We start from the raw sequence: 23,618 nt of genomic DNA, 5'->3' as shown, positions 1-23,618 counted from the left end.
TGTGGCATTTGTGGGCAAAGACATTTGGGAATGCTTAACTGAATCACCAGCCTATTGGATAATGAAGCGCCACATTTCCTGATGTATACAATTGGCCTCCAGTGGTTTCAGTTTGGTTGTTTTCTCGTTGATAACTGCATCTCTTGGCTGCCCGACAACACGCAAAGCTGTTTCATTTCACTTTAATGCCGTGAAGCCTTATGATACCGTAAGGAACCTTGACCCAAGCAAATTACTGTGATCGAGGAGGAACAGTGAGGTTAATAATAGATGTGTACGCACTGTGTTCTTGGAGGGTTCCCAGGGCTCCACTTTGCTGACGTCCTGCATATCTTGGAGTTGTCGCAGTTGGGACAGTGTGTGGTGGCGCAGTGCCTCGTGAAGCGGTGTGTCCCCGTCCTTGTCCTGCACGTCAAGCTTGGCCTCTGCCCGCACCAGCAGCTGTTAAGAAAAAAACACATCAATAAACAGTCACACAAACGGAAACTCTAGCGAGGAACTGTGAAACAACTTTAATTTGATGCTACAATGCAAATGCCACAGTGCTGATCTTTAAGGAGGCTGTTTACAATGAACTGCCTCAGCGTTGTTGTACTCCCCAATTATGGAGTGCATTTTTTCTTGAGTCCACAAGATGGCAACGTGGCAATCTCAATCCTATACTACGCCAAACGACCAACCAAGACACTGCCTCAGAGAACATTTCCCCTACACAGCATCAATCCGACAGCAGGAGCACATTCAACGGCAGGACATCCACCAGTGTAAATGAAATGTGGGGCCTGCACTGGTGTTGGTCTACTCCCTTTTGTGTTTAGTCCAGAATGAGAAACTGATAACTAAGACACAATCTCCAGTTTGTGGGGGAAATTAGAGGAGAGAAAGGAGGAGAGAAAAAAAGGATAGAAACATAAGGGGGAAAAAAAGAGGGTCCACTAACCCGGACTATCTGGGTGTGTTGGCGCTCCACTGCCAGGTGCAATGCCGTCTGCTGGTTGACGTTCTGGATGTCTAAGTTGGCACTGCCCTTGAAGGGGGGGACAGGAGAGGAGCAAACACACAATAAACATATGGGCATCTGTGCATACATTAACAACCGACCATACTGAATCACACATACATAGGTGCATGTTAATATGACAAGTGATGAATGTGACAAACAATAAAAAAAAGTTAAAAAGTTAAGTAACTGTTCAGCACATGAAAGATAGTAACAACCATCTGGCTTTATGTGAAATGGCAGAACCTTCCTTCCGACCAACAAAGTGTCACCTAGGGGTTGGGGAAAAAAAAACACATCCAACAATAACGCTGCATGTGATTGTCATTTCCAATCACGAACACCGCAGCTGAGGAGATGTGGAGGGAAGATAAGCATTGTGATCAGGCGGTGTGTGAAATCCCCAAGTAATAAGACTGACTGACTGGATGGCTGACTGGCTGGCTGGCTGGATCGCTGGCAGTAGAGAATCTGCAGTGCACCTTGTAGTGTGGTGCAATAACTGAATAGAAAGCTGAGCCATCACTGCAAAACCAGCCCATTGCAGAGGCTTGGGAAAAAAGGCCGTCCCCGCTGAAAGGTAGCTTGCGCAGCGAGCGTTCATGCGTTGGAATGTTGCAGCAGCATCGCTGCCTTGCACCACATCCAAATTAACCCAGTTCCCGCTTGGTCAGGTGACTCTTTGCTGTAAACTCCTGTATGTGCTAATCCTCAGAGAGTTAAACCTGCAATCTCAGAAGGGAAAAAAAGAGCATGAACTTATGATTGCAAGAGGAGGAGGATATGAGGGCCCAACAGCACTAAAGAATACCCCCCGAGGCTCTGTGAACCGTATGGATTCAATAAAAAAAAAGGCACTTATAGCGGCTTCAACTGGTCTACAGCTTGCTGGCTGCAGGGAGTGCAGTGGAAGCTGCTCTTAATGATCTGTAGGAGGGGAGAGCCAGAAGTTCAGGCTGAGCTGATGCAGCTATGCTTTGGGCTCATTACTGTAAACGGAAGAGGACGCTCATAGAGTATGAATACCTGCGATTGTTAGTGTCAGTGTTAAGCATGCATTCAAATCAGTTATTTATATGTACGTGTGTGCGCTTGTGTGTTATTACCTGGTGCACCAACAGCTCAGCCACCTCCACATGGTTGTTGAGGGCGGCCAGGTGCAGTGCGGTGTAACCGTCGTCCTTCTTCTCGTCTACGATCCAAGGCCGCGGCAGTTTAGATAGCAGCACACGCATGGCACTGCACAGAGGAGACATGGAGGAGGAGGAGGGAAAAGTGAGTGTTTGAATGGCATGAGCTGGGAAGCGTGACGAAAAATAAACAAAAGTTGTTATTGTTTATTATAGTAACTGCTAAAATGATTCTATCTATGACTGGATGTATCATGCACTGTGTTGTAGCTGGGGGCTAGACACAAGCTGCTGTAAGCAAACACATCGCGGTGTCTGTACTGCTGATACACAGCATATTCCAACACTTTTTTTTTTTTACAGCAGAGCATATCCCATTTTCACACATAGGGACAAGAATACTAAATCAACTTGGGGAGGAGTTGCTTTCCCAAGCAGAGTGTTATTTACATCAAGCTTTGAGCGATACATGAGAGCCGTGTGTTATTTTAGAGGACCTGTCACCCTATCATCTCTGCAGTTAAAAAAGGGAAAGCCACTTCATCCCTTGATGATACGCAAAAAGCGCCTATCATTGGGAGGCAAACTGGTAATTGCACGAGATTTAGCTGCATTCACTCAGGTCTCCTCCTGGGGAACAAACAGACAGGGTGGGAATGTGGGGGGGGGGGGGAAATCCATGTTTTGAGCAGTGCTGTTTAACAGAAGTAGCCTGGTGTGGTGAATGCAGCCAATCAGTTCTGTGCCATTGAAGGTCATTTAGAGGATGTGAGCCACAGAGACAAGTGGCTGCAAAGACAACGGTGCAAGAAGAAGACTTTCACAGTGGGGATGGAACATTTAAAAAAAAAAAAAAAAAAAAAAATCTCCATTAGATGTGATTTAAGCTGTAATATTGTTGTTATTAGAAATAAAATAAGTGTGAATTAGCACCCTTTTCCCTTCTAGCTTTAGTTTAGAGTTTAAACTAAACCGTTATCTATTCACACCCAACCTCTTCCTCTCTTCCTACTCCTCTTGCTTTAGCCCCTGGGCACACATCCAGGCATATGGTACATGAGAAAACTGAAATGAGACGCATCTGTAATTAAGTGTATGACCAGTTCATCAATCGGGCGATATGTGATGTTAAAACAAAGGCTGCCAACACAACTCTTCAATTATTGCAAAATGCTATAAAATATGAAAAGAAGACACTGAAAAGCCACATCCCTGACCTGTTCTTGTATCTCGTCTGTAGCTAGGTACACAATGTACCTTCAATGAGCATTAAAGCGGCAACGCTGGAGGGAACACTTTCCGACCTTGATTAACCCTGAATAATCATGCAGGGCATATCTTTGAACTGCGACAAAAAGGGAGGCGCTTTGATATGGCTGCACAGCAAGAGAGTGTTGACATACACAACAGTGAGGTAAATAGGGGGTCTGAAACAGCGCAGGGAGGAAATGGGCTCGAGCACAGAGCAAGGAGGCCACGGCCTGCACGATCAATGGAAACCGTTGACTATTAAGAAGGAGAACAGAGAGAAAATGCAAACCAACATGCTGGCAGGCTTTGAGACGAGAAGGTAATCAGGATGGCTGGTTCCCTGCGGGGTTTTTCTGCTAAACCTACATCTTGTCTCCCTCCTTGTGGAGGAATGAAAGAGAGCATCATCAGCACACCCTCTTGAGGAAAGCAGAGAAAGAGAGGAAGAGAGGCAGGGGTGGGGGGGGGGGGGGGGGTGCAGTCAGCACCTCTGAGCGGACGGAGATCCGAGGCTGGTGCAGTGATGAACAGCGCAGCACACTGATCCCAGGCTCCCTCGCTCTCCCTCTCTCTCTCTCTCTCTCTACCTCTCATTGCACGGAGGCTTACGCACACACACACCTGCATTGCTTGCAGCCATCTTCAACCACTTAATGCAGAGAAGCACTGCTTAAATGAGATAGCAACCGCACCCCATTCTGCCTAATCTCACATTCATAATGTGTCGCCTTTGTTGCAAAGAATTATTTGCTTGCATACTGTAGATTTACCATCTCACGGGGGACTTCTGAGTAATTTCATCCGTGGCGCTCCCACTGGGCACGAGTTGAGACTTAAACAAGCAAATTATTCAAGAAAAGACCTTGCCACATCAGATTCCTGCCTGAAGCTGTAACATAAAACTCATTCTCAGCGGTTAAACGGCACTCTTTTAGCTTTCTTTCAAGTAAGACTGATAGACAATACAGGAATGCAGTTTTTTCTTTATTTTTTTACTACAACCGAATCAAGGACAATTGTTCCACATAAAGCCTTTGTTCTTTTTGTGCCCATTTTCTTCCTTCTATTGGTGCAATGTATAACATTTGTGCATTCTGGATTGGCTGGAAATTTCTCCTATATGTCTAACAACTGGCCAATAAATGCACTCCTGCAACACTACACAGGCAGACCGGCGCCTTCTAGTGTCAGAATCAGGCACTGCAGAGTGCTGGGCAGGTGTTTGCTGGTGTAGGAAGCACCTCCAATAGAAGTCTAGATTGACAGGCTCCCTGCCACGCTGGGCAAAATGGGCGGACATTAATATTAATGCCCCATACTGGCAATGCTGCATTGCAGTTAAGCTATTTGCTGTAAAGGCAGAAAAAAAAAAAAGAGTGAATTAAGAACCAAGAAATAAATCCTGGTTGTTTTTTTTATCTCTTCGGTAAGCGATGTTAGCAGTGGCCGAGGGGGGTATGAGAGAAACGGCGTGTTGGCCCTTGAGGTTGGTTGTAAAGTGAGAGACAGAATTTAGAGGGTGAGTCTAGTCAGCTCAGGCTGCAGACCTTTTACTGAGCAGGAGACGCCCACTTGACCCGGGAGTTAACATTTAGACAACTCAGGTTATCTGCTATGAGCTGGACACCGATATTTAAAGTGAAGTGAGGATCTCCTTACTGCTTTTGAACTTTAAAACCAACGCTACGTTCTGTGTGAACGCTGGAGGACGTGCAGCTGAGGAAAGGGAATGGTAGAGGAGAGAGAGGTAGAAGGGGAGACATGATGGAACTGGGTCACCCTGTGAGAGATCTCAAAGAGTCCCCCAGGAGAGCTACACCGGGGCCTGTTGTCTTGGGCTGCAATTTGTCTTTGATCGGGACGCTCTCCGACGAACCCTCAGCTCTGTGTGTGTGTGTTGGCGTTTGTCATTGTATGTAAGACAGCGGAAGTGTGTGTGCGAGCAACGGTATGCAGGAGTGTAGGGGTCGACAGGTCCCTTCTGCTGCCCTCGCCTGGCTGACAGCCATCTGTGTGGTGGTCTGTGGCCGTTATTACAACAGAATACCGAGAGTCGGGGGACGATAACTTGGGTAGGACGGGGGCGAAACGGGAACAGTCAACATCCAGCCTGAGATTAATGGCTGCGCACAAACATATGGTTACTCTGATGTGGGAGACGTGTTTGGCATACCGTCATCCATTAACGGAGGCTTCAAGCTCAAGAAAGGAGGTTCTGCGTCGGAGATTAGTTTTGCCAAAAGGTGCCACTTGCCTTTGGAAAATAGAAACGCTTTATAAAACTGAAAATGGTCAAACATAGAGATCTATACTGGTGGGAACAAATACTCCATCAATCAATACATTATCCAAAAAGTTCATGCGACCATCAAGTCAATGCTTGACCTTGGAATACAACTCCAACTCAAGGTCCACTTACTAACTTCTACCGGAGCTCTTAATCAGTGGATAAGGATATATTTTATCCATACCAATCTGCAAACTTTATAAAAAGCGGCGAAAACTACGACAGAGTAAATCTATTCGCTGATGATCAACATTTGATAGTTTTGGAGAAAAAAAACTGGTGATTGTGCCTTTAGTTTCAATTATTTGGTAAGAATGGCTTTAGATGCATAACTTTTAAGAAAACTAAGCTTTTCACAATGTTCCATGAGGTTTGACTATATATTTCTTTCCCAGTACCCCGTAGTTGTTTTTTTGCAGAGTCCTTATTGGAACAGTCTTTGGAGCTGAGACGACTTCAGGCGATACATGGGGTGTCAGCTCATCAGGGACAGGATCGATACTTTCAGGTCCTTTGAAATAGTGAACCCTGTTCCCAACAAATCATTCACAAATGCTACACACACCAACTCCAAATGGAAGCCCTCCCCCCTTCCCCCTTTCCACTCTGGGCAGTGAGGCGCTCTTCATCATGTGTGAAAGGTTTGGAAGGCACACAGTCCTTAAATCGGTGGTGGCAGCTTGGAGGGTTAGAGATATAAAACTGTTCAGGATTTCAATGATCTTAAAAAGACGATGTTTTGAATGAGGATGATGGCTTAAATATTGCTTATCTTTGAAATATGTGTGTGAAAATGATACAGGCATAACTTCAACACAAAAAGGGGAAACTTCCACTGCTGTCTCTAAATAACACGACAGATATTTGACATGACAAATACTTTAAAGTGGCCCTATTATGCTTTTCCACTTTTCCCCTCTTCTTTAGTGTGTTATATATATTATTGTACATGTAAAAGGTCCGTAGAGTGTAAAACCTGAAGTCCACGCCTAAAAGGAGTTACCCTCCCTCTCAGAAGCTCCTGAGCTGCCTGAAACGGCTCCATTGAATTCTCTCCTTCACTTCCGTAACTTTATGAGGTCATAGTTTGGCCCTCAAACAACAAAAGAGAGAGACGAACTGAAGCTCCGGAGGAAGAGTTTTTTGAAATGTGAAACGTTGACCAATCACAAAAGAGCGGGCTAGCTGACCAATCAGAGCAGACTTTGGTTTCTGGAGGGAGGAGCAAGCGCTACAACGGAGCGTTTCAGAGAGAGGGTGAGAAGACGTGCTGCAGGACAGCCAGGATGAGAAAAACAAGGCGGATTATGAGCAATAACGCATGTAACCATGTTGGAACTGTAACTTGAGATAAAAATATACACCCGGAAAATAGCATAAATAAGGCCTCTTTAAGAAGCCTATAATGCCCAAACAAATATTACTGGTTGACTTTTCAGATCCCTTAAAGTTCACCCTGGCCATCACTCCACCTCTAGAAGCAATTAGCTACCAGTTCACCTCGTCGGGGCCGTCCCACAGCTACTGGCCGTTCCGCTATGGACAGAGTAAACAAACACAGATAGCGTCCAGGCCAGCAGTGCAGCAGAGAGCTGGGGACAAGAACCTAGCTGGCTCCGCTCAATAAAAAAAAAAGGGAAAAAAAAGGCTTTCATTACCATGCCGTGAAGAGAATAATTTTCCCTACAATGTGACCTTCCTCTGCCTGCCTGTACCTGAGGCCCCTGAGTGAGCATGCTTTTATTAAGGACTATTTGCATAAACTGGGAAAAGGGGGAAGACGGGTACGAGGTGCATTTTCTATGATGTTTTGGTTATCGCTCTAGCCTGTGCCTTGAAGGTTGTTTAGTAGACATCGGGGGCATTTTCAAACATCTCAGGTTAAGTTGTCCATCCATTTGGGAAGTATGTGGGGGCCTATAAAGGCTTAGATTTAATCAGCCTTAAATCACCTGGTGTTATGAGGCGTCCTGATTCAGAGCAATTTAAGAAGAAGGGGGCACCAAGACAGTCAGAGAAGCCCAATGGCGCGTTAATGTCCCATTGGTTTCGAGATGACCCAATTATTTTCCCGTGCTACTCTTCCTTTGCACTTTATTCTCCTCAGTACCTTGAAAAACAATCTCATTTTCATTTCTGCACCGGCCTTAATAGTCATAATATAAACGATTTTCCCCCCAAAAAATGAAAACTGACATACAAGATAAAGAAGGACATGCAGATTATATTAGATAAAGAGGCACCTGAATCATGCACATTATATCGTTTGATAGCATTATTACCTATAAAACAACCATGTAATTACCGATCATCACTTTCACACCTTTTTTCCTTTTCACGGGCCTGGATCATAACGTAATAAAAATGTTGTGCATTCATCTTTAACCTTTGCTAGTGCAAATCTGGGGACAGTTGAACAAATATTAATACAACTGAAGTGGAATCAACCTGCTGTACAAAAATGATGAAAATGAGTTGAAGTAGGACTGACATGACGGTGTGAACACACTTTCAATGTGCAAATAACACATGACAAAACCAAAGACAAGATGTTATAAAAGCATTTTGTACGCTGACGTAGGACAAACTATACAAACAGAGTTAGAGGAAATGAAATTTGCTACTCAAATTACTTATCAGCCAAAGATACAAACAGACTTGGGTATGGATGTCATCAGAGCGTCCACACTCACTGGCCTCACTTTGCTGTCATTGCACCTCAAACTGCTGCTAACAGAGCAAAGAAAACCATCTGTTTCTCCTTTTTCTCTCTCCCTTTTCTACAAACTCCTCCATCCTTTTCTCTGACTGTACTACACAAATTAAATTCATGAAAACCAAACCTACTCGTCAATATCTATTGACCTATGCATTTTGACAGATCAATATATCCCCTGATGTTGTTTAACTTAATGTATGTCTTTTTTTATGTTTATATATGTTTTATTGATGGTTGCGTCTTGTTTGTTCGTCGGTTGTGGGAAACTGAACTCATTTAAATGCTGTACTAAAAGCAAGGCTTTTGCCAATACTTGGATTTTATGGCCCTTGTAACGGTTTGGATGTTGGAGAAAACTCAAACCAAGGCTCCTCAGCCTAACGCATGCGCCATCTTTGATTTTCTACAGTATACTAGTGGTCGACACTCTGACCAGCTCAGCCTATGTTGGTAAGATTGTAACCAAAGTTACAAGCATGCTTTTTATCAATGGTTGGCTTTACGCGATGGGACTTTGTTGAACTACAATATGTAAATGTTTTCAAACTTTCTAGGTCTTTAGCAGTCTTTATGTTGAGCCACCATGTCATTTGTTGAATTGTTTTCAGGTTTTGAGGCAGAAGCTCACTCACTCAACAGCATCTAAATGACTTCTTATCTAAGAAGCCAATGTTTAATTTCTGACCGACAATGACTCATTAACTGTGACTGAGATACCGGCAGTTTTGTGATTCTAAAGTTTCTTTCAGTTTCTATGAAACAAAAAAACAAAAAAATATGACTTTCTCCTGCCTGGTGAAATTAACTGCATGTGCGTCGGCGGACTCGGCACACTGAGGTTCAAAGCAGTAAATAGAACAGAGGGAATCGACTTTGGTTTTTTTTTTGCGGAGCTGTGGAGAATTCAGTGGTGCTGAAGGTCCTTCGATCGACAGCGGCTCAGCAGCGTGCCACACTGTCACCACGCGGGCAGACGGTCTGAGAGGCCTCCATGATCTACAGTCTCACTGTAAATCTACCACTTTAAATCACCCCTCACTCCCAAGCCTGCCTGCCTCCCACCTTTCGGTCCCCAGAAACACATTATACTCCCCCTTCCCCCCGATGCGCTCGTTTCTATATCTCGTAACCTGTGAGGGTCCCTTTACAAACAGCAAGCCAGCAGTAACAGTATTGTCCCACAGCAGAAAAACACACCATCAAATTCTCTTCCACAGTAATAGCAGAGCAGATTCCAAAGTGAAACAAATAAGTTCCCATATTGCAGCTGATTAGTCTGAATTTTCCAACAGTTACACTTTTAGGCACACACGCAGAGGGAAGACGCTGTGGCTGACAGAGCGGTTTGGTAATTAAAATCTATTGTTTGCAGCGGGAAATAATCGGGATCAAAAGGGCCTTGTATCAGCGACTGCCTCCCCTAAGCAATGAGACAACAGGCCATATGCCCCGGAGCAGCATCGAAAATGTCTAACAGCCAACTTGATAATGGTGAGGGAATGAAGCTTGAATGATTGTACTGTAGATTACACAGATATGGCTCCATAGAAACTACCATGTATTCCACACAGATCCATGATTCTATAGATTGTGCAATGAAGGCTTTCTCCAACAATTTTGAATGCAAGCTACTCCGCCTACTCCCAATAATGTAATGGTTGTTTTTTTCACAAAAAAGGGGGCTGGAACCATGGACCATTTTCTTCAGTATCTCTTCCGTGTTCAGACACAAGCACCCACCCAAGCACAAGCACACCAAAACGACACAAACAAACACAAAGCCTTACCCTCTCTGACCTGTCATACCGCATTTACATGTGAGCCACTGACTTCAATGTCCGTACTGGGTTACCAAGGTAACATGGCTTGCATTATTCAACAGTTAAGCTTGGTTTAGCCGTGAGCGTCGGCTTGAATGTGTTCCTCAGAGTACATTAAGGTTACCAAAGCAGTCTTAAAACCCAATCCGCTGACAATTATTGCATATGTCTGGACATGGGGTTACTGTGCATACGTTTTTTTGACACATCACACATGTGACCACCATTTGGAAGTTGTTATACAAGATTTGGGCTCCAAAAAACATCTGATATTGCTAAAACAGGTCACTGCATTTTCACATCCCAAATTCAAAATGGATTTAAAAGGATCCTTTGTCAGCCAGGCGATCCTTAAAATTATTTTGACAGCTTATTCAAAAATATTTCAACAACTTATCACATAAAGTCTGATTCATTTCTGATCAGTCATTCCCTGGATCTGAAATATATATTTTTAAATAATCTATGATATAAAATACTCAATAGTAAAAGGACTTGGATTGGAATCACAAAAGCATGAACTAGACATCCCTAATTGAAATAAAGTGCGTCATCCACGCTTATGTCTGTATATTTTATCCATATTATATTTTTATAAAGCCCAGCTCTATGAAGCATAAAAGTGAAACATACTAAAAATATATAATAATAACATCAATCACATTGGGTGACCAGCTATTTTAAAAATGTACTCAGTGACATGTTGTCTTTAGTTCTGTATCTTGTGAAACCATATTTACTTTAATTCAAGGTCTCTACTGATGTTTTATGTGCGCTCACTCAGCTAAGAAAGTATGCAGGACGCTTCTCAGTGTTTCATAAAAAACACAAACCAAAGTGCCATCACGGACGTTAAAGTACCATCAAACACAAAAACAAATTGTATTACTTAGTCCAATACATCAAGTAAATAGATAAACTACATTTGTTTTTTTAAATGGGGGGGAGGAAATATTAAAGATGCCTGACAGCTGTGCTGCGGAAGTACATCACCTTGCTCTGTCATATTTATTACCTGCATTGCTGAGGCACTTTAAGTGCCACAAATAAATCCTGCTCTTTCTAGGTTTGGCAAGTGGGCAAAAAAGGGTGCCTTCACAATGCAAGCTTTTCTCTTTGCATGCTATAGTCACTTTCCCAAAAGCTCTGTATGTCCTTGAGTCCCTTCAGAAAGAGATGTACCCCTCCCTATCCCTCCCTCCCTTGATCCCTCGTTTCCTCTCTTTCTCCTCTATCCATCCATCCTACCCTCTACCCCTCCCTCTTCCAACATGTGCTATAGCAACATAGCAGTCAGGACTCAATGTTTCAGCGTGCCACAGGACAGACAGAGAGCATTACAGCACGGCTGAGCTTATCTATTGGCTCGGAGCCACTGTTGGCCCGGCCCTGGGAGGAAATGTGGGCGTTCTGATTGGTCACAGGGGGATTGGGGGCTTGTATCGGCTTGTCCTCTGGCTGGTCTGTTGGACTGGTCCCAGCTCATACAGAGGTGGACACTGGGAGGGCATCTGGCATTGGTTGGCTTTTCAACCAAGTCACAAGGCATGCTGCAGCAAACTGGTACGCAGGGCTCTCTCAGTCTTTAATGGGAACGATCTTCAGCGGTGTCATTTAACTCGAACAAGCTACAACAGCATTACGCCGAGTCTAATTAAAGAACCGAAGATAATGACTGATAATACTAAGGAGACATGTGTAATTGCAACTAATAAATCAGCATCTCAAGACTACATAGAGTTGGTTTTGATAATTGTCCGACATGAGGATTTGACCTCCCATCGTGGACTACAAGAACTCACTAAGTGCAGTTCATCTGGATTCCAAAAGGTGACTTCGATGTATCTCTGCGATCGGTTATCTTTTAATGAATTACAGCCGGACACCTGTGCATACCCTTTACCCTGACCTAGTTTATCGCCTCCACCATCCTGCCATCAGGAATTATCACACACTACTCTGTAGAAATGTGGAGATCATAGACACGGCAGACAAACACACAAACACTAATAGCCAAATCACTATGCCTAAGTGACATCTTGGCTAGATTTTACCCTGTGAAACCCTTATATTCTACAATTGTGTATTGCGTGAGAGAATGTGTGTGTGTGTGTGTGCATATGAGCATATGGTGACAAGGAGGGACTCATACATTGTCCTCAGCAGCTACAACACCTTTCCTGTCACCTCTCTTTATTTCACTGATAGGCTTGTTGGCTGGTCCATCTGGCTCTCCTCACGACTATTAACATCTAAAACCTTACACACTTACAATCGTAAAAAAAACACAGTGCACGAGTATAAACGCAGCTACTTGAGTGGCCTACTGCCAAATAAACAGAGTGAGCAGTATACTGTGCTTGTGGTCTTGCACACACATATGCTCCCCTGCAGTGGATAAGTATTCGTGCGGTCACATACGGCGCCAGAAAGGCACGGTAAAAGATCAGAGGCACCAGAGGCAGAGGAGCTTCCCCTGCAGTGAGGCTGGAGGGAACAATGGGCCCCTCTGGATCAGAGAGCCTGACTGCCACCGGCTCCCCCCTCCAGCACCCAGGTAGGTTGGCCCATTCATAAATCACTTTTATTCCTCCGAGCGCTCAACAGCCTCACCTCTTCAAATGATGCACTGTGTAAAGGGATGAGGAGGGGAGGGAGGGAGGGGCAGTTTGTGGTGGAGGAACTGACGGGAGAGATAAAGTAAGCACGAGGAAGAGGCCATGCCGATGGAAGGGAAGCACGGAGATTTACTCCAAAAGCACAAACTGGACTCATTAGAAAAAAAAAAATCTCTAATCCCTCTATGATGTCGACTGGTGGGCAGACGCACAGCACCGAGGAATTAAGACAAGCTGAACCACCGACCGAGGCCTCACCAGAGGAATTCCGCGTTCAAAACTTTTCAATCTGAGAGGAGACCTGCCTCTCGTTTTGCGTCAAAGTCAAAGGGATGAGCTCTCATTACACGAAAGAACCAAAAGCTCATGTTTTATACATTTTTGTAAACATGGAATCGCAGTAGACGCAAAAGGCTTTTTTTTTTAAATTGATCAGAAGAAAACTATTAAATGTCAAAGCAAAAAACAAATCTCTACAAATGTATCTTAATTAAGAACAAACAAAAAAAAAAAAAACAACTCAATTATTGATAGTATTGACCCCTGCGAGTCAATATTTAGCAGAGACACCTCCGTCAGCAGCTACAGCCGTGCCTCTATGTGTGAACACTGCCAAAGCTATGTTATGTCGCATGAGATCAGTGAGAAACAAGCCGTTTTTTAAAAGTCCTGCCAACAGATTCTTGATCAAAAGCCTGCTGCAGAGAATCATCCTCACAGCATGAGGCTGCCACCATCACTATGCTTCATGGTGGGCACTGTGTGTTTCTGCCTGTGTGCGTTGTTTGACTTGCACCAAACGCAGCATTCACTCGTTGACTAACCAGCTGTGGGGCCCTACAGATAGAGTCGTGTTTAACCTCACTTCACTTGTCATACACCGATTAATAACTGGTGAATCTTTCTAAAAATGTAACTTCCCACCAATCTGTCTTATTATTTCTTAATTTGAATGGAGGTATGTCTCAAGCGGCGCTCGCAGGGAGAACAACACGTCCCACCCCTTCATCCAGTGAAGGAAAGCACATCCATTAGTCGACCCTTTTCTTTTTGATCGATTAACTGCTCAGCTAAACATTCAGCCCTGCGCCATTCATCATGGCGGGAAGATGTAAGCCGCGCTGCTGAGTTTCAGGGGCAGATGGGATGTCGGGATGTAATTGAGATTAAACTGGTGGGTTGGGTGGCTGGAACAGGCCGGGTGGAGACCCACTGGGGGATCCACAAAACACACAGGGACCAACCTCGGTGGAGATGGTCGGAAACCTTAACCGACTGAGTGGGGAATTAATGAACACCATCATGTACAGTAGATGTATGTACGTTTACACACAGTGGGGAATTAAGGCTGGCTGGAACATTCAATTGTGTGTGTGTGTGTGTGTGTGTGTGTGTGTGTGTGTGTGTGTGTGTGTGTGTGTGTGTGTGTGTGTGTGTGTGTGTGTGTGTGTGTAAACGTCGAGCATGCAGGCCAATAACAGGTGGACATTCACAGTTGCCATTTATATTGCTGCAATTCAGCATTTTGATTGGCCATGTAAGGTCAAGTTTTGAGCAGACACATTAACATTGGAATCCATTTCCGCCTTCGCAAATGGTCAATTCTTGTAACCGCCGTAAAGATTAAGTCATCGAAAAGCTATAAATTGCAGTGACAATGCATTAATTAAACTGCATACTTAGATTAACGCAGAGAAGAAAAAAAAACGACCCGAGATGTAGCTGCAAGTGAGGGTTAGAACGACTGGGAGCTTGTTAAAAGCGTTTTTTTATCAAATCAAGGAAACAGAGAATTGGGTGACATTTTATTCCGGCTCATGAAGATACACTTTTGACAGATGTTCATGCGGTATTGAGCGTGTTTGTGCGTTTTCACAATCTCATTTCTGTTTTAACCGAAATGCCACAGTCTGGTTTTCCGTATGATTACCTTAAAGAGCACTGGCTTACACTTCCCCGGGCGTTCTGCAGTTAACATGCAGACGAGGGTAAGTAAGAGGACTTGTACGCTGTCATTGAGGTATAAGAGGAGAGAGTGAGAATGATAGGAGGGCACAGAGGACGTTGCTTCTGTACAGTATAGATGTGCCCCGTGATGAGACCGGCTAATTAAACCGATTCTTCAGTGGCCGCGCCTCGGGAAAGCTTGAAAAAGACACTTGGAAATTAATGAGAGCTCAAGAAAAAAAAAGAGGAGAAAGAAAGCAGCCCAAACTTGTGAATGCCTCGGAGGGCGAGGTTGCCACTTATCTCCCTGCGTTGCCAAAAGCGGTCTTAAAAAAAAAAAAAATAATAAAAATGGGGAAACAATAATATTTCCTGCCGAGTAAAACCACGCTTTTCTTTTCTTCTTCTCCTTATTTTTTTTCCGCATGTATGCAGTTATTTTCAGTATAGACGTGAGCACATGGGAGCTCTTCTATGAGCAGCGTGGTCGAAGGCTCTGTACAAAAAAAGAAGACCGATAGAGACTGAGGGTGGTCAAAAGGACACAGTGAGTGAGGGGGGTGGGGGTATCAGAGGAGGTGGTGGAGCTGCTGGTGAAGGATGCGAAGCAGGGGAGGGGGAGAGAGAGTCAAGAATATACAAGTGGAAGCACGAGACACCACTTTATTTGGAGCTACTAAAAATAGCGCAGCAAATGGTAGCAGGGGCTAGCTGGCCCTAACGCTCTCTCTCTCTCTCTCTCTCTCTCTCTCTCTCTCCTTCCAGGCCGGTGGAATCGATAGGCAGGGAGCTGTAGGGGAGGCTTCCCGGAGCCTGCAGCCAACAGTTGCTTGGGGGGGGGGAGGAATATAGAAGAGAGAAAGGGGGTGGGGTGGGTGAGGCAAGGAGAGGAGGCAGAGTGGAGTGGAGGGCGGAGCGGGGGAAAACTATTTTTTGCACTGCTTGACTAAATATGGTCAGGGAGGTGGTGAGACAAGACACAGGAGCAGCCCGGCAACAGCAGTTGAGGCATGCTTCAAATGCTTGGCTTCCCACAAAGTGCTAACTGTTCAGCTTAGCCCTCTGCACAGTGTGGGGGGGGGGGGGGACGACGACGACACACACGCCATTGGCTGGTTGACCTCATGTCCCTAATTTGCTGCCACTGTGTTCCTCCTGTGCCCCCCCGCCCCGAAACTGCAGCAGCATCTCTACTTGATCTTTTTCTCTGGTTTAAAAAAAAAAAAAAAAAAGTGACTCTGGAGATGCACTATAAAGAATGCATAAGCTTCGTATTGAAGAAAAACGTAAACTCCAAAAATAACAAAAAGATATTACAATATCCTCTGTCTCCGGTCCCTGACGATGGTAATCAAATTTACATGGATCGCGGGGGACTATTAAAAGTACAGCTGTCTTCTACCGCAGAGGCACAGCTACGTCTTTTTTTTTTTTCTCCTTTTTTTTTTTTTTTTTTTTTTTTTTTAAATACCTCGATCACAATTCTGCTCTCAACCCATTCAATAAACTCCCTCTTCTAAAGCTGCTGTATAAAGTTCCACTGAATAATAAAAGCGCATTTTAGGAGCAGAAGAAAAGCTCTGGGGCTATATGTGTGTGTGTGTGTGTGTGTGTGTGTGTGTGTGTGTGTGTGTGTGTGTGTGTGTGTGTGTGTGTGTGTGTGTCGATGGAATAAGAAAAAAAAGGCAGGGTGGGAGGACAGTCGGTACACTTTCTGCCTCCTCCACCGACCGGGGCATCCTCCCAGCTCTCTCCCTCAGAATGCACATGATGGAGAGGAGAGTGCTGCAGATTTTTTTTTCTCCACCCCCTCCTTCTCCCCATCTTCTCTCTCAGCCTCCCCCCTTTTTTCTTTTTGTTTTTTTTTCAAATGGCAGCTCTTCATGTCAGCTCTACGTCTTCCTCTTCTAAAAGGTATGACTTGTGTTCGTATGGGAATGTGTGTATGTGTCCGCTTTCTCTCCTTCTCTCCCCCCCCACCCCCTCCTCCTTTCCCTCCCTGACTCTGGCGCTCCACCCGCCTGCTGCCGCCACCACCCCTCCTCCTCCTCCTCCTCCTCCTCCCCCCAAATCATAGAAGCTGATTCAGCGAGTCAGGCGTGCACCCGGCACACACGATGGCTGCAGCAGCTGGAGCGCTCTCTAGGTCATTATGGCTCTCTTCACTACGGGGAGGAAGAGGAGAGAAGGAGAAGGAGGGGAGGAGAGGAGAGGAGGGGGAGGAAGCAGCTCAGATAAGAAACTGATCTGACAGGTAATATATGCTCTTCCTTCGCTTTCGGACGGAGTTTACCCCCAGACGGGCCCTGACGTCCCCCGTCCTGTCTCTTCACTCCCTCTTCTTCGGATGCGATCAGTTATTAACCGCATGGTTTGCCCGTGAGTCGCGGGGGAGTGGAATGCACTGTTCTGCAGCAAGCGGCGGCACTGGGACAGAACTTAACCAGAGACAACCTTTGAGGGTTTTTTTTCCTTCTCTTCTCTTGTTCCTCTTGTCTTAAAAGCAGGAAAGAAATAAAGCTTTATAAAAAATTAAAAAAAAGACAGAATATGGAGAGGAAGAGGATGCAGGAGGAGATGGAGCAGGGAAAAGGCAGGATGGGGAGTTGCTAAGGTCCACATGGATTTCAGCCCTTTTTTTTTTTTTTTGCACTCTCCACTCTATCTCTCTCATCTTGTTCTTTCTCCCTCCCTCCCTCTCCTGTCTTGCACTCTCTCTCTCTCTCTCTCTCTCTTGTGTTCCTGGCACTGGCCGGACATGCTGCAGCAGCAGAGCTCTTTGGCTCATTAGGCTTCATGGTTGCAGCCCTGCCGCTATCTAATGACGGACTCGTTAACTCAGACCTGCACTGGTGTGGAGAGACATTCCCTTATGCACAATTCGCCCTCTGCGTCCGACACCTTCCAAGATGGTTTTTTTGTCACCATGGCTAAGGATACTATGATTACTGGGACTTTTAAGGTGTTCTTATTTTTTCCTTTTTTTTTTAAAATATCTTTTTTGGTGCTCTCACCTGACCGCTTTTCAATTGAACTGAGGGGCTGGGTTGGGTGGGGGTGGGTGGGGGGGGTTGTCACTGCCATTCTTAAAATCGATTGGGAGGTAAGTTTGAGGACACGTCACACTTTTGAGTCCAAGGTTGGCTGATTGGGGCAGAAGGATGGAACGTGGCGACCAGAGGGATGACGAAGCATCAGAATAACGAACAGCGCGGGCAGGTCAGGAGTGCTGAACGGGATGGGTGGGTGGGGGGGGGGGGAGCGGATTGATGGCACACAGCTGTGAGAAGTGTATTAAAACAGATGTGGGTGGGGGGGGGATATTGGGCAGCAGTGGTTGGTTGACTAGATGTGTGTCACCGGCTGAACCCACAGCACTAAGGGTAGTAACCCAGTTTCCTCTCTCTCTCTCTCTCTCTCCCTCTCTCTCTCTCTCTGTAAGGGACTGCTATAGGATAGGCAGGGCATGCAGGGCACACAGTACTGCAGTGCTATCGCCCAAACCAGAACAGACACAACACGTTCCACCAACCTTCATCCCGCTGTGTGTAGGAAGGAATTCCCCCCCCCTCTCTCTCTCCTATTTGCTCACCCTATCGGGTGGCTGTGACATTTCCTAAACAGGACGTCACACCTTTAGGACCAGGCTCGTCCACCAACTGTCACCTCCAGTTCAACTTCCCCTCATTGCTATTCTAAACCCTTCCACTGCAAAAAAAAAAAAAAAAAAACCCACTGCACCAATTTTCCTGTGTATTTCCTTCTCTGCTAACAAGTTTAAAAATTTCAAACTTAAGCTGGTCTTCCCTAATCCAATTTTTGGGGTTTTACACTCATTGGCTCAGCGCGCGGTTGGCTAGCTAAGCGTGCTTGAAGGGCTGTGTCGACTTGTGGAATGTGTTGGTCTGGGGCAAAGATTCATTAGAGACTTGCTGAACAATTCTCGCCACCATGCAAATGGTTATTGATCTGCTCTACCCCCCCCCTCTCTGCACAGCACAGACAGGTGGGGTTTGATCACAGAAAGGGGGAAGTGAGAAAAGATGACCATAAAAATCAGTGATCTATGTGTGGGGAGAGAGAGAGAGAACAAGGTACAGATAGAGAGAAAGAGAGAGAATGAGAGAGGGGTGGTGGCGGGTGGGGGTATAGCCAGGACCAATCCACAAGTGCTGAGTGGGCATTAAAGCCTTCATGTGACCTATGGCCTGCCTCTGCGCCTAAAGCCCAAATCCTGCTCACAATAGCTTCCTGTTCCACTTGGATCACTCTCGTTTTCAAACATCAGCAGGCGCTCCGGCTAGCCACTGGGGACGTTGCTGACACAAGAGAGACAAGCGAGCGCTACATATTGATAAAAGTGAGAGGTAGGACTGGTGAATGGTTATAGAAAAGAGGGGGTTGAAATAGGAGAACGAGATGGCGGTGAGGGGAGGCAGCCTGAGAGAGAAGTGGGAGGAGAGAAGTGAAAATGTTTAGTGTGTCAGCGGGGCCAATCAGCTTATAGGTGCACCCCTGCTCCCAGGACACACGGTCCAGAGCATGATGATCATCCGTCAAGACAAGGCGCACACAGCAGCACCTTACACCATGGACTTTCTGTCGAGGAGAAAAACTCTTTGCCGATTTTTGCCCGACCCCTTTAATCTACCTCCTCAACATTTTTTTTCCTGGAAAGAGAAAAAGACCACCTTCTAACTGCAGTAAAAAAAAAAAAAAAAAAAAAAAAAAAAAAAAAAGGGAGCTGTTATCTTCCCCCCTGATCCTCCTGGTTTCTCCCAGTTGTCTGGAGGACAGCGGGGGTCACCGGGACAGTCGACTATGGTATGGACTGCAAAACTTCTGTTATGTTCAGGGGCGGGGGGACTTGGCTGTTCAGCCTTACATGGCAACCAAAGGAAAGCCTCGAGTGTTGAACTGAATTTACACTCAAAGTCACCTTACTGTGCAGACTACCATACTTGGGAGAGAGAACGGGTGAGGAAAAAAAAAAAAAAAAAAATGTTCTGCTGGTAACTTCCTGACCTTGGCGAAAGGTGAGAAATTTTTATACCTAAGATTACCTCCTTGGTGTACATACTTCTTTATGTACCCATATGAACATATGATAGCTATGGAATGTAAAGAAGTATGTATTCTTGGTGAGGTGCTGGTCCTCGTTTTTTTGGGAAAAATGATGTAAGGACAGCAGTGTCTGAGGATATGTTTTATGCTCTGCAGATTGTTAATATGACTGTGATCATGGCGTGAGAAAAAAAAAAAGCAGGTAAAGTATAGAGAAAGAGAGAGAGGAGTGCAGAGAGAGAGAGAGAGAGTGAGTGGAGAGAGAGAATGATTGTGAGTGGTAAGGCACATACGTTAGCTATACTGTCTCTGGGCAGTCTCACTGCAGCAATATTCACTGTAGGGAACTTGCTGCTTTTTAAAACCGGCTGAATTGGCCAATAAAAACCTCTCATCCAAGATCTGCCATCAACTCGTTGTACAATTATGTACTTTAGCAAATTATGATAGCAATCATGTTTTGAGATGCTCTGTCAGCAGTGTGAGTTTAAGGTGCTACTTGCCACTTACACCAACTAGGGGCAAATAGTGGCCCTTGTGACATCATCACACGAACAGGGCCTCCTTTCATTATTGGGCGATTTTACTGCATTACAGCCCCTTGAAATTCAGCCAGCTGCAACTTAGAACCAACTTCAGCAGGCAGGGCAGAGGTATGCCGGAGCCGCTCCTGACCATTAATACCATAATCTTTTTCCAGTGCTCCCACATGGCTCAAGGGGGGGGAAAAGAAAGCAAGGTGAATTGGACCAAAACTCTGCCACAATTGCTGGCTTTTTTTTTTTTTTTTTTTTTTTTTTTTTTTTTTTTTTTTAAACATGCAACTGGAAATAGTCGCTGAGGAGGCAGAATGAAAAGGGGACGGAGGTTGCTGCTGCTGCTGGCTCTATACTAGCGCTGTATCATATGGCTTCTGTGTTAACAATATTGTGTGTTTAACTACGACTGCCCTCCCTTTATGCCGCACCACCCACCCCACATCAACCCGGCTGCCCCCGTGCTCCCCCCTCCCCTCCTCCGATTCCTGCTCTCATTGTTCACGTTTGCTATGCTTGCCAAATGCTTTGCTGGGCCGCATGGCAGTCAGATTAGACCATCAAAAAGTGACAATGCAGGATCAGAGTCAACTCTGGCCTGTCAGCTGATTCCAATTGTTGACTGCTTCAAACAAAACAAAAAAAACAAAAAAAAAAAGGGGGCAACAGAATATGGACAGAGCTACAGAGACAAAATGAGGCGAGGAGGAGGGGGTGGGGGGGAGTAGTTTGCATGGAGAGCTATTCATATCTAGCAGTTTCACCTATTCTGACCCCCCTCTCTGGCCTGTGGATCACAGACCATCCTTGAACCAGTTTTAGCACAGGTTCACGTCTCTTTAAACCCCTTTAATGTAGATACACTTCTCCACTAAAGGTCATTTGTTCCACTTTGGCTCTAGCTTTAAAACCAACGTGGAAGAAATAACAATAAATCAAATAAATATGGAACAAATAAGACTATTATTACAGTCCAGTTAGTCACAACCATTTAAGGTCTGATCAACAAATTAAATAATTCATGGCTCTTCATATGAATAAATCAAAACTTGCAAAACTGCTAACAGTAAACCTAGGATTAAACTGTGAAACAAAAAAATACATAGAATACCTGCATGCATAAATTGCTTCTTCATAAAATTAGATTTATTTTTCCTTAATTATAATGTTAGATGTAGAAGGATGTATCAGTGCCTACAAAATTTCTCCCGCAGTGGAGCAATGAAAAGGTGTGCGTATGCCAATGTAGTACGACAGCTTTATTCTAATGAAATACAAGACACTTCATTCTGAACTGATTAATATGCCAAGTGTAAGGCTCACTCACTCCCTTCCCCTCCAATGAAAGAAATATCTAAACTGAGATGACACTAGCAGTACCAACTGTGACAATCGAGATTTCTTTTTTTAACCTGAGTTTAATGACAATTGTTAAAAACTGAGAAAAATAAATGTATTTCTCTGATGAAGTTAGATCAAATATCCGTTTTTTTTTTTTAGCAGATCATCATAATGAAGCTGCATTTTTTTGGGCTTCAGTTTTTTCCCACCATGCATGGTGTTCTTTCTAGCTCCCTTTTCTGTCAGGACGTCAGAGGCGTGTAGGAGTGCATGGCTTGCATTGCATGTTTCTCCCGGGCCTTCAATAGCAACGACCTGCTGTCTGAGTGACAAACACAGCAGATGCTGACATTATCAAATGCTGAGTGCCTGTCGTCCCCCCCGGCTTTTGCCCTGTTATGGCCCTTAGACGAGGTGAGCAGCCCGGCCACCTGACTCTGAGCGACTGCGTGTGTGTGTGTGTGTGTGTGTGTGTGTGTGTGTGTGTGTGTGTGTGTGTAAGTGAGCAAGCATGAATGTGCATGTGTATGTTACAAATAGACCTGCCTCTGGTGTGCCATATCAAGCTGGCCCTACAGTGACCTCCATCCTGTCTACAAGCAGTGCTGTATATCCCTCAGCTGTCATTGGCCCCTCTGAGAACCTCATTCGGGCCTTGGCAGAAAAGTCAATAATTAGAACAGCTGACCTATGCTTCATAGGCCTCTTGTAAAATAGTGTCAAAGGGACATTAATACCAGTAATGATAATTAAAGCTAAAAAAGGTATATGAAACGTTTGATGTTGCAATGATATATTGAGCTTATGATTGACGACAACTAACATAAGCTTTAGGCCCCCCAAAAAACATAATCAAAGTTCTTTATGTGGGTGCCACTGTGATCTTTTTTTTATTAGCACAGCGATGGATGTTTTTAGCGGAAAATGTTACAGTGCTGTACTTCTGTTGGGCCCTGAAAGAGAAATAAAATAATCTGCCCTTAGTAACTGTTTGAACAGTACCCTCTACACTACAAATCAGTCTCCAGGCCTTAAATGACTGGTTTAAATTAATGTTGTGACTTGACACCCCAGAGTGCTGCTGTAGGAGCACGAGTGAGCGAGAGAGCTTGTGTGGTGTGTGTGTGTGTGTGTGTGTGTGTGTGTGTGTGTGTGTGTGTGTGTGTGTGTGTGTGTGTGTGTGTGTGGCTATGCCTCTGCATTTGTCTGTTGGCCGTCTCGGTGACCGCAGCAGCAGCGCGCTTGCAGCAGGGCCCATCTGTCAGAGCCTGTAATTGCTTCATGACTCCGGGACATTTGACTCAAGTGCACTGCCACAGATTATTATTATCCTTTTCTCAGGGAACAATTTTTCCTCGCTCACTGGGAGGGGGGCAAACATAAAACTTAAAAAAAAAAAGATAGCGAGGAGGATAAATAGACTGCCCGGGAGGCAGCAAAGGAGAAAGTTAGGTAAGGTTGATCAGCTGTACTGTATGTGTGTTATTGGTGTGGTGGTAAATGGGATGTAGTGTGCTAAATGAAATGTGTGTCACACAGAGTGGGTGAAGGTGAACGGGCAAGATTAAAAAGAAAGCAGGAGAGAGAAGAAGACCCAACATTGTCCATTTCATCTAGCAGGTAAACAAAGTGTGAGGGGACACATCTCAGGTTTTTCACAACATGTTTAAATGCAACATGGCCTTTCTCTGCTCAGAGTGTCTCTGGCTCTTTCTGCATTGAACTTCACTGCAGCAGAGCCCTTTTTGAAACGGTTCACTTCACAGCAGTTCCCAAGTCCGTCGCTGACACAGTGATTCCACAATGCTTTGCTAAAGCTGGTAAAATGGAACCAAATCACCTCTTGAATGGATTTGGTCCCCTTCAACCAGCTGTAGCTATGCTTTGATGACTACAGGAGCTCCT

The 23,618-nt window shown here is 44.9% G+C and overlaps 1 protein-coding gene across 4 annotated transcripts in view; it reads right to left on the bottom strand.

Moving 5' to 3' along the window:
- The window catches only part of mib1 (MIB E3 ubiquitin protein ligase 1), a 52,926-nt gene that overhangs the window by 6,913 nt on the left and 22,395 nt on the right, over nt 1–23,618 (bottom strand). For all 4 annotated transcript variants that reach the window (XM_054596293.1, XM_054596294.1, XM_054596295.1 and 1 more), the window contains exons 13-15: nt 2,107–2,239; nt 941–1,027; nt 283–441 (exon numbers count right to left, since the gene is read on the bottom strand). In XM_054596293.1, the coding sequence (XP_054452268.1) occupies nt 283–441; nt 941–1,027; nt 2,107–2,239 (379 nt within the window). The remainder of the gene's footprint in view (nt 1–282; nt 442–940; nt 1,028–2,106; nt 2,240–23,618) is intronic.

This window comes from Anoplopoma fimbria, chromosome 3, assembly GCF_027596085.1.
Source record: "Anoplopoma fimbria isolate UVic2021 breed Golden Eagle Sablefish chromosome 3, Afim_UVic_2022, whole genome shotgun sequence".
NCBI classification, from domain to species: Eukaryota; Metazoa; Chordata; class Actinopteri; order Perciformes; family Anoplopomatidae; genus Anoplopoma; species Anoplopoma fimbria.
Note: the sequence above shows the minus strand (reverse complement) of the source record. Positions and strands in the feature narration are given on the sequence as shown.